The 12,553-nt window shown below is 31.0% G+C and overlaps 1 protein-coding gene across 4 annotated transcripts in view; it reads right to left on the bottom strand.

The window, feature by feature from the left end:
• The window catches only part of LOC106458452 (fat-like cadherin-related tumor suppressor homolog), a 171,380-nt gene that overhangs the window by 34,607 nt on the left and 124,220 nt on the right, over positions 1-12,553 (bottom strand). For 3 of the 4 annotated variants that reach the window (XM_022384954.1, XM_022384974.1, XM_022384960.1), the window contains exons 14-18: positions 9,770-9,793; positions 7,637-8,260; positions 3,474-3,779; positions 1,799-2,007; positions 320-464 (exon numbers count right to left, since the gene is read on the bottom strand). In XM_022384954.1, the coding sequence (XP_022240662.1) occupies positions 320-464; positions 1,799-2,007; positions 3,474-3,779; positions 7,637-8,260; positions 9,770-9,793 (1,308 nt within the window). The remainder of the gene's footprint in view (positions 1-319; positions 465-1,798; positions 2,008-3,473; positions 3,780-7,636; positions 8,261-9,769; positions 9,794-12,553) is intronic. The other variant, XM_022384968.1, reaches the window with a different exon arrangement.

Genomic DNA, 12,553 nt, shown 5'->3' with positions numbered 1-12,553 from the left:
GTCTTGACTGTTTAAGTATTAATTTCTATATATATAGAGAGAGAGGGAGAGCAAATAACAAAATAGTGTTCTCAAATTTATTTCGTGTTTTAATATAAATTGACATTTATGTAAATATAGAAAGCCAATTCAGAATGATAGCAGATATATACCCAGAGATATTCCTAATTGCTATTTGTCTATAAATTAATGCTAGAAATCTGTAAGTCATTGATTAATATTTTTTATAAACACCCATAGTCACACACACACACATACAACTTTCAACTAATCAAGCATAGACATGTAGACTGAAAATGACAATATCAAAAATGCCAACCTTGTCCCTTAGCTGAACTCTTTAGATAAATCTCCCCCTGGTCATGGGTAATGTGAAACATCTTTTGAATTTCAGAATTGTTTTTTTCATAAATGCTGTACTCCAAAGATGCTGCTTCCCCTAAATCTAAGTCCAATGCATGCACCTAAAAATTTGCAAAAACTGATATCACTAAAATATATTTAAAATTTGTTTAAAAGACATGGTATACTTTATATTCTGTCTCTTTCTGACATTTTTTATGTTCTGCTTTACCCAGTAAAAACAACAACACTGAATTACAAATATTTTCAGCTATCCAAGTACAGTGTAATCACAATCTCAGTGATATAGTCAAACCAGTAATTTCACATCTTTCAACTCTTAGAATTGCTAAGTATTTATAACATAATGAGAATATCCTTTAGCTCAGGTTTCAAAATGATATAGTACACATTTATAATTAACGTGAATTGAAATAATTATTAAACAAGTAATAGGAAACAATGTTTGAAATAAGATAGTAATTTTAAAACAGATGATACAAACAGTAAAACTGACAAACATTTCACTTAAAACTTTTCCATAACTCTATAAAAAAAACAAAACTAATGGATGTTCTTTTTTTGTGACAATACATGTGTAAATCTAAAGACTGTTTCTTTCACTGTACTAAATGATAAGTACAAAAAGTTACTAATGGCACAACATACTAGAGAACTAAACAACAAATGTTTGTGTGTAGAAAATTACAAATGATAGAAATTGTTTTTTTAAAACCATTTCTCAGAAATCTTTGAAAAGAGATGTTTCTAAAGTTTTTAAGCTTCCTTTTTTTATAGTTTATTTCTTTTTTTATGAATCATTATCATGCTTTCATTGCCCGTTTCTTTGAAAAAAATAGTTCATTGTTTAACAAGTAATAAAAAAGCATTGAATAAGTATTGTGGAACTAGAAAAACAGAAAGATGAGAATTGTTTATAAGAAATATAACTATCACTATAAGCTTTGTATTTAAACAGCTACTGTTCACTACAGGATAATATTCTAAGTAAGAGCCTACATGATAATGTGTAATGGTACAAAACATCTACAATTTCCTAGCAATATTAAGAAACACTTGTGAAATATTCAAAGATTTATATTCTTGAATATTTCACAAGCTATCCTGCACATTGCTAGGAAGGCAACACATTATCGTACTTTTACATTTTTCCAACATAAATTTTAAAAATACTGATTTCTGCCAACTAAAATGAGAGAACATTTTTGACTATTAATGCATAAGTGGTTACAAAAGGTGTTCATCTTTGGAATTCCCATATACAAAAAATATTACATTTACACTTGCTAAAATTTTATATTTTTAAACATGCACTGTTCTTCTAAATACAGCATAGTTAAAAGTAGCATAAAGCACAAAATTAACTAAAAGTAATAATTTTTAACTACTGTTAGAGTATTTTTTGGATTTGTTATAAATAAAATTTTGTTCTTACTTTTAAAATGGTTGTGCCAACAGTCATATTTGAGTGAATGCTAACTTGGTATTCTGCAACTAAAAACTGAGGAGCATTGTCGTTGATATCTGTGATAGTAAGTCTAACTGTGCTGTAGCCTGAACGCCCTCCATCATCTATAGCTACTATGGGAATCTCATATAACTGTTTCTTCTCTCTGTCTAATGATGTTTTGGTGTAGATCTCACCTATTGGTAAAAAGTTAAAAACCTTCCATGTGATAAAAATATTATACATGCATAAATTTTAACAAATATACTAAAATAAACAGCATAAATTTATCAACTATAGATTCTGAAGCCATATCGCATCCCAACAAAATAGATTTCTTTTCTCTCCTATTACCTAAAATGTCCGATTGTTTTAATGAAAAACACAAGTCATCTACTAAATACATTTCTGTTAATCCACCAGTAAGAAATTTTAATAGATATTTTTCTTTAAAATACAGTAACTCAGAATAAATTTTTCTCATTAAAAACAGATAGGCATATCACTACAAATTTGTATTAACTGTATTAAATTTGTATTAATACACATACATATAAAAAAAAAGAAACTATCACAATTTTTATAGGTATTTTACTTTCAGAGCTATGGCAGTATATTTGCTAAACCTCAGAATACTTGGAATTAAGAAAATTACTGAAATTGAAAGTGTATCAAAACACTATATAATAAATGAAGTAATTCAGTAAGTGATATATATGTATATATACAGAGAGTGCACAGACACACACACACATGTATTGTTCATAGATACTATCTACCCAGTAATGTTGCAACACTAACGAGGTTTAAATAACAGGACATTCAAAAGTCACACTATCACACTTAAATCAATGTCTAAGGTTACATCACATGGACATTTCTATTACTTTAATATTATTTTTTGCTACCAGTGTGAGTAACAATATTATACATGTATTAGGTTAATAACATAATCTATATTATCAATTAGTATGTTAAGTCCATCGTTACTCTGTCTTAACATCACTCTCTTTGCTTACATTATCCTAATAATAACAACAATTGTACATAGTTACAATAACTTAGTCATATCAGTTGTTCTGGTTATATTTTATCTACGTAGCATCACCTGCCATATTTATATTACCATAACTACCATACCTGTGCCTATATTACCATAACAATATTGGTGGTCATGGTAACATTACTTTAGTAACATTGTCTTTCATGTCTATATTACCATAACAACAATAGTAGTCATCATTATATTATCTTCCATGAGTATGTTACCATAACATCATTAGTGCTGGTGGTTATGTTACCATAGTTACTTTATTTTTCACACATTGTATTACCTTGGTAGAATCTCTTTCTATGCTTATACTACTTTAAAAACATTACTGTTCATCTTGAATTACCTTTGCATAAACAGCAAGCACAATTATATTATGTCAAGAGAACTAACAACCACTGTTAACAGAAACAAACTCACTATCTGATTTCATACCAGGTGAATGACACATTTTATTGGTTACAATATTTCTATACCACCACTGTCAATAGAAACCCTACACTAGATAAACCAGCTTCTGTCACAACTACTTGAGCAAATACCTTTGTATTCCAAGTTAATAATTAGTATGATTAACCTGAAAAAAAGAATACATTTAATTTATTATTTTACCTGAACTATGGTTTATGCTGAATAATTTCATACATTCTTCACTGTGTATATAATAACGAACAATTCCATAACTTCCCCTGTCTTTATCTGTGGCACTAACAGTTGCTGCTTTGGTGCCTGGAGGTAAATTTTCCTGCAAGGCAACTTCATACTTTGTGCGACTAAACACAGGTGTATGCTTGTTAGCACTCACTATGTCAATCAAAGCTCGAGTGTAACTGGAGTAGACACCATCAGTAACTGAGATATTCAAGTTGTAAGTGGACTGTTTCAAGAGCTGGTGGGCATTAAATAAGGAAACAACACCTAGTAGAAATAATAACTGTATTAAACAAAGACATTTAGTAGATCTAACAAGTTTAAGAAATGATAGAAAAAAGTTTTGAGGACACAACATATACATTAAATATGAAAACTATAAACAGGAAAAAAAAATTAAAATTTTTAATGGAAAGTAGGGATTGTTGGTTATTTGTAGAATTACTACAAGAAGTATCCAAAACAAAATAAATGCTGCAATAATAAGTACACAAACAAGTAATACTAGATGGGTAGATTTTAAAACGATAGATGAAAAAGTTGTTGTTTTACAAATTTCTGAATTGTTAGACTGGAAATGTTAGCGACCTTTTTAACATATTATTCGTATACATGTGCATAATATATTGTAACCAGTACTTTGAATGGTCAGTTTTTTGCATAGGAATTCAATAGGGTGGTTTTTTAACACGTGAATTATTTGGTAACCTTGTTGATCCCTACTATTAAATACTACCTTACTTAATAATACTTAGAAGACACAACAAATATTGAGCAATCAAATGTAACAAACATTAAATAATGCATACATTAAATACAAAAATAATGTGAAATGCATAGAGATCATACAAAACAGATAATAATACAATGAGGACAAATTACCTAGTGTAATACATGATGATACCACATGTTTGCTACCCCATTAGTAAATATATAAGATTTTTCAAAATTTCTGTTTTCTTCAGTTTGGTTTCAATATAGAAAGTTGATCAAGTAAACAGCTTCTTCTTACTCTAAATGTTCATGTAGACAGAGTCATTCAGAATCACTCTTACTGGTCATTAAGCATGTTTTCTTGCAGTAAAGATAGGTGTTGATTCATTCAAGATGTTCAAAGATAAACATCTGTCTCTGCTGTTGGCAAATGGCTCTGGACTTCCCTGCTCTTGTGCTAAAGCAAGAGTGGGTCACATGAGTGAGATGTAAGATGTGAGCAGCCTAGTTTTGTGTATGTATACTTTGGTTTTGTATCTAAAGGCCCAGCTTACCCCTATTATTCTAATTTTCTAAAGATTTTTTTAGAGATTTGAGATTCGTGTAGACTATTCAGCCTTTTGCAGATTAAGTGATACTTGTAACTGTACAAATCAATCTTTTAACTTTTAGTTTACTATATTTAATTTAGTTTACAGGGGGGTACACTAAACTGGTGAGGAAGAACTATTAAAGGTTCTTTCACTCCCTCTCCAGTTCCACAAACATACGCTGTAAATTCTTGCTCTTGTTTCATATAAACTTTGATTGTGTTTGTAATTAAGATTGTGATTTGTATATATTTCTTGTGTAACATCTTTTTGTTTGCACTGAACTCATTCACACTTAGGGAGAAACAAATCCACCTCCAATATACATTATTAGTCAGATCTCCTGTTTCTGTGGGCCCTACTCATTTACTCTGTGTAACTGAAAATACCACACTAACATGCACATTACATGTAAGGTCATGTTATTCCTATTACCATAATGATAATAAACAGTACTACCTACAGTTGTTAATGCTGAATGATGAGTGGAGGTTAACCAACTTGGCATGTCCAAGGAAATGCCAATGGCTATGGGCATATGATCTCCTGAGGGATATGTATAGTGGGACCAGTGATAGACAAAATGTTATCAGAAGGCAGAAATTCTAATTCATTGACTTAACCAATGACATCCTCTCCATACTTGGAAAGGAAATAAGCACAACAGCCTTATTTGCCCACTGAAGCACTATGACAGTGACAACAAAAACAGCCAACTCAACAGCGGATTAGATGTGGCACTGTTCGAGAATGTCTACATTACTTAATTATTAGATAACTCTAGGATGAAGAAAATATGTGTATTACTGGAGACAAGCACAAGATAAAATTGGCAGCCAAAACATATCAGCATGTAGAATGGTAGAATATTCCATGATACAGGAAGATTCAAGGAACTACAAGTGGAGAAGGACAGATACATGTGGAGCATGATGGGACTGCATAGAGGAGATGGACAGGCACAGATACTGGGAAAAGAGAAATTATATAGTAAGGTGGAGCATTCCTTGAACCTAAAGATAACATCAAGTCAGTTAACAAATTCAATCCAATTCTTATGAAACTAATCTCCATCCAAGTTGCTGCAAGGTCTCTCAACATAATTACTGTACAAGTACATGCCCCAACAACAAAGTGAAAGGATGAAGAAGTGGACACAGTCTACCAAGAGACAGAAATGTTCCTGGCCAAGATTCCAAATAAAGATATTAAAATGAGCCAAGTAGACTGTAATGCAAAAGTGAGTGAAGATGCATATACATATAGTCTGTAAGGGAATGATACAAAACTTCAGCATGGACCAAAAAACTGATTCTGGTTTATAGCTACTGGAATTTGCAGAATAGTCATTTTATTGTACCCCCAGAAGCTACCGAGGATAATAATCTCCATTCAACTAACTGTGAAACCAATAATTAAACTGAAAACATTGTGATGGCAAGATGCTTTCAGGCCAGGATATACAAAGTTAAAACCTGCACTTTCCCTGTAGTACATTTTGGCAGTCATCATGTTATGATAAATATCGAACTAAAAGTCAAAAAATCAAAATAAGAATTCAACTCTGGAATAAAATATGACTCAAGTCCTCTATGAATTTAAAATGGAAGTCATGAATTCTGACATGTGAAACCGAAAAGTTTGCAGTCCTTTGAGATAAGATACTATAGAAGGTTGCGTCACATCCCATACACTGCCAGCAAACAGCAGCTGCCAGTGGAAACCACAAACCTCTTATTGCTATCAGGAAGAAATGAAAATTCAAGTGGTGTAACCATGTGACACATTTTGGCTAACACCATCATGCAAGGAACAGTTGAAAGCAAAAGAACTGGAAGTCAGCCAAGAACAACATGCAAGATAATACAAATACATGGACAGGCCTAACTAAAAATGAACAGCTAAGTGCTAAAAAATACAAAGACAGGTGGAGAAAGATAGATGCTGAGATATCCAAAGTAGTGCCCCGTGGCACAAGTCAAAGAAGTTATGATGATAATAAACACTATATACATTAAATAAGAGAATACAAATAGACATAAGATAAAGAATAAATAGAAACAATATCCAACAGACAAAATACAAAAAATAGCTGGCATGCACAACACATAATAAATGAACAGTCTTATAAAATGTACACAGTGAGACACTATTTAGCAAAAAAACTACATACAATTAATAAGAAAACAACACTTAACAGACACAATATGTAATTTTATGAGGACATAATATCCAACAGATAAGGAATACATATACAGCAAAGGAATTATAAAGACACAATATACACACTAAATGAAGAGACCAAACCTAGCAAACAGTATGTAAAATAAGGTAATTACAGCTAACACATAAAAAGCAAGTTAAAAGAAGTTTTATTTTGTCTTGAGAGTCATGGGAAAAACCACTGTCTCTCATTTGAAAAGAGTCCATAACTGAGCTTTAAACTTAAACTCAAAAATGCATTGTGGTTCTTGTAAAGTTAGCCTGAATGTTTGTTATTTTACCTTGTTCTTGATGTAAAATAATTATTCAGAGTATAATGTAATAAGAGAATGAATAATTTTACCAATGTTTCTATGTAATACATTAATTGGAAGTCCTATTAATCATTCAAATATAAAAATATAATGTACTAATATAATGCTAAGTTTTAGAAAAGTGATATCTATGTTATTAACTTATAATCACAGTTGCTTTTGTAAATTAAAATTTATTATTTGGTTAAAAACAGAAGTTCAGTAGTATTAGTACATTTCATTTAATATCACAGAAAAATAAAAACCTATCACAGAATATATATGAAATCTCAGTAGTGCCCACCTGTAGTGCTGTTAATAACAAAGGCTTGATTTTCATTACCATCTACAATAGAGTAGGTCAGTTTTGGTTGGTCTGTGATGTCAAGATCAGATGCCATAACCATAGTAACAAACTGTCCACGTTCAGCATGCTCGCTAAGAACACACCTATAAGATGAATATCCAAAAGATGGAGGGTTGTCGTTCATATCTGAAACTATGACCCAAACATTTGCTGTGGAGCTTAAAGATGGAGATCCCCCATCTGTTGCCATGACAACAAAATGATGCATAGGCTGAGTTTCATGATCTAAAGAATGTTTGATGAAGACTATACCATCAGCAGGATCTATGTGAAAATAAGCTGTTGCATTTCCTAGGATGCTGTACTGAACATCCTGGTTAGGCCCTGTGTCCCTGTCAGTGGCATGAACCTTCATGATGGATGTTCCAAATGGTGTAGCTTCAGAAACTGACCCATTGTAAACTGGCTGACTAAACATAGGAGCATTGTCATTTACATCTTCTACATGGATGTCAACTAAGACATCTGCATAATCTCCAGACACAGAATCGGTGGCTCGCAGGGTAATGTGGTGTTGTTGACGGGACTCAAAGTCAAGCTCTTCCACCACAAAAATTACACCTAGTCATTAAAAACAAAAACGAAATCTTTCATACATACAGAAAAAAAAATTCAACCTCAATAAATGTTTGCATGTATTTAGTATTAAAGGATTAAAAAAACATTCTTATTTTTGTGATATATAACTGAAGTGTAGTAGATTGAAGCATATCAACTACAAAAAATAAATATAAATTCATATTCAAAAGTTTAAAAAATAAAAATAAATAAATATAAACATCAACAAAAGAGCTGATAAATAACAAAGTATTTATGTGCAGTAGTTATCCCTCAACAAGGTAGGTGATACTGACAGATACAATACAGACATTCTAAAACCATAACCATTAAAAGTGCATAATTCTAAAAAAAAAGAATGTAAAATCATAAATGTAACATTAAGATGAAGTCACAAGTCTTTCCATCAATATTAAAGTACAGAATATTACAGTAACTACACTTTTCATGCATTCTAGCTTTGAAGAAGAAAAACGTTAAACTACCATGCTGCTGCTGTCCCACAAACATGCATTTGGTATCTTAACAGAAGAAATATTTCAAAAAAAAAAAGCAGGAAATTAAGCACAGATTTTAACAATGGTAAAAACATATCTTATCATTAGGACTTAACATAGAAAGCACTGAAAACAAAGTCTGCCGTTAAGCAGCATATATGAAATTAAAATCCAAACAACGATTGAACAAGAATTTGAATCACAGGTTTCTCCAAAGCTCTACTTTATTACACATCCATTTGAAACAGTTTAGCCTAAAACTATCACATACATACTGTCTTTTACTAAAAGATTTGGAAAAATAACCACATTGTCAAATGGAATACAATTAATAAACCTTTTAAGCTTGTTTCATGTGCTGATATAACAACTGACTTTAGCAGAAAATCATAAAGAATAATGAATTTCAAGTTAAGAATCCCAACAAGCAGTAAGATTGTAGAGAAGTATTATTTTAATAATAATATCTACAAATGTTTCCTATAATACAAGTTCAAGATTTTACAGAAAATTCTTCCATCAAGAGCTTTTGAAACAAAAAGTTTAACTTTCACTTTTCTTCTACAACTTCTTTAACCACCAAATGGGAGCTACGTATGTACTTAAATGAAAACCATTGAGAGCCTTCATTCTCATTCACCTAAAAAACAATGATTCATGATCATTTGTGACTTAATCTGTAAGGAATTAGTGAACAAACTGTTTCACTCTCTCTTTACTATATATATATAGTTAAAAATAATAAGCTTGATACTACTTCCCTTATCAGCAATTTAACTACATTAAACGTTTAACTTTAAAAAATAAAAAAATATATATATATATATATATTCTAGAAGCTTCTGCTTGATTGCAGACTAGAATGACAAGTGCATGGTACTCAAAAGCCTTGTCAGTAAAGAAAAAAAGTAGAGCATGCAGGAAGAAATGGATTTTCAAAAGAAGCGGAAAATGTTAAGAAGAGCAAAAAACAACACAAAAGGAAACAAAAATTAAAACCTTGTTATATACTCACATGGACCATTATTATGCCCTGGGTCTAAAAAAAGGGACCAAAAAAAAGAAATATTGTAAAAAGCATAAATAAATTTAAAAAAATAAGGGTGAAATTGATAGTTTTTCAAGAGGACTTTTTAAATTAACTCATATCATTTTATTGTATTGTAACACAGATTAGTAATTTAATAAAATATATACAGATAATAACCAAAATACTTTTCCTTTTATTAAATTTCAAACATATTTTCACTCTTCCGTATGTATACTCATCAAATTTCTGTTGTTTTTTTAATGGTTTACATTTTTATTAAAATGTTAGTGTATTAGTTTTCCTATGAGTTTCCACAATTACCAAAATTGTTACTATTTACGTGAAGTTCAATTTAGAAACCATTAGACCATATCTATAGGCAGATTAGTTATTTTTAAATATTCATACATGTTAAAGAAGAGTGTAAAAACAATGTACCATGGACACTTAAAAACATATTAGTAAGGTCTTGGTTAAGTTACACTTGCTTATGTGTATTATATTCTTAAGGTACACCTATGCTGGACCTTTTTTTTTTATCATATTCTATGTCAATAACAACTCATTAACTTAAACATTACTGATAAAAATAAACTGAAAAGTTCTCTATTGAATAACCATAAATAATTCCAATAACTATAATGATAAAAAAAATAAAAATAATTGGTTTAGAACCAGTATAATTTCTAGTAATGTCACTGTTCACTATATAACATTTGTTTCTATTTTTAGCAAAGCTATAAGGCTATCTGCCACCATCCCTAATTTTAAACTGCCAACTAGAGGGAAGCCAACTGTCTCACAGCATCCACCATCAACTCTTGGGCTACACTTTTATCATTGAATTGTGAAATTGACCATAACATTACAATGCCCACATAATGAATAATAATATTCAAAGGCTTGTATCAAAACAATATCTAAATAGGAAAACATAATATTTAAGCATTTTTATGTTGGTGTTATTGTTTAATCTTGTTTTTAATACAATATTAAATATTTACTTTACAAGTCATATTTCTTACACCTGTTTAATTTTCAAATTTGTCTAAAACTTAAAATATTCTAATGATTTTTACTCAATAAAATCTAAGAAACAAATTCCACTACATGAAAGTGTATTGTCAGAAGTACATAAAAAGGATGAACGTGAATCCAACACTTGAATCATCATCAGTAATGGTTACTCTATACTATGAATACATAAGAGCTGGGCAGTTAATGACATTTGATAACCATTGGGCCCATTAGTCGGTTACATTGAACTAACTGATTATTCTCACATGATACTTGGATAGTTAGAATAATCAAAAATAGTAATAACTGGAAACACTAATTTCAGATAGCCAATTACGTTCCCAAGTCATAACGCTAACCAATTAAGCTGAACAAACTTTTTGATTACTTGTATAACTGGAATAACTGAAAAACAGTAACAGTGAAAAAAAAAACTGATTTCAATTAGTTGATTGTTTTCATGGCATTAATTGATGTAAGCATAATTTCAAGTAACTGATTATTTTATGTGACACTAATCAATGTAATCAATGCTCATAGGTAATATATAGTCAGTCACCCAGTTCTAAATCACATCTTAGCTGGTCTCTTGTTAACTGTGCATCATTGTGTGTTTTTATAATCAGGCTGAATGAACTTTATTTTCAAAGGCAAACCAATATTAAATTCATCAAGGTAAGAATATTACAAGTGTACAGTTTAATCGTCCACACAAGATCTGCTTCCAAACCTTAAGTAACATCTTTTTTTTATAAATATAAGTTCTGTTGCATAGATAAATCTTTTCATTATATCTGCTTACACTTACCTAACAAATTTTCAAGCTTTATTTTGTAATTAACACATTCTCCAATGGTAATCAAATGAATTGATATTTAAATGAAAAATAAAGGTTTGAAAAACAAGTTAACACCCTTATGTACTTTAGTAATTGTTTAAATTATGCTGCTTTTTTTAATATTTTGTAAACTGAGACTGTTTCTTAAGATCCAAGAAAATGTTCTTACAATTACCCTACTCCAACATGCAAACAATGATATTTTTTTTCACAAGATAACTTAAATGTTTGAAATACAAAAACAAAAATTCTATCATGGTTACACATTTAGCTTTCAACCAGTTCTAAGGCTTATTTAACACAAGTGTTACTGACATATTAATTTTTTTGTCTACATATCTGTAAAAAACTTTTGCTTTGATAATGAAATTAGAATTTTCAACCTAAATGGCACTGTAAGTGCATGTGGTCTAAATGGCCAGCTTAGGATTCAAGTATAGCCACCCCTAATTTTGAACTACTGACAAGAATGAAAGCAGCAATGTCACCATAAGGACTTTATCTGGCTCTTTGAACTGAATAATGGGATTGACTGTCACATATACGAGGCCTGTGAGAAAAGTATCCGACCTTTGACCGGGGAATTAAAAACTGGCATACCTGGAGCGTTGGAAACCTAATCACCCTCAAAGTAGTCTCCTTGGGACTCCACACACTTCTCCCAGCGGTGCCGCCATTGTTGGAAGCATTCCGAGAAAGCCTTTTTCGAAATGGAGTTTAGCTCGGCTGTCGTTGCAGCCATAATGTCCTCTCTTGTCTGAAATCGCGTTCCTTTCAATGGCCTCTTGAGTTTGGGGAACAGCCAGAAGTCACAAAGAGCCATATCAGGAGAGTAAGGAGCCTGTGTGAACCACAGGAGTCTGTTTTTTCACCAACAAAGTCTGAATCAAGTGCGAGGAATGTGGTGGAGCATT

The sequence above is a fragment of the Limulus polyphemus genome, unplaced genomic scaffold, assembly GCF_000517525.1.
Source record: "Limulus polyphemus unplaced genomic scaffold, Limulus_polyphemus-2.1.2 Scaffold23, whole genome shotgun sequence".
Taxonomy (NCBI): Eukaryota; Metazoa; Arthropoda; class Merostomata; order Xiphosura; family Limulidae; genus Limulus; species Limulus polyphemus.
The sequence above is the reverse complement of the archived record's forward strand: the minus strand, read 5'-3'. Positions and strand labels throughout refer to the sequence as shown.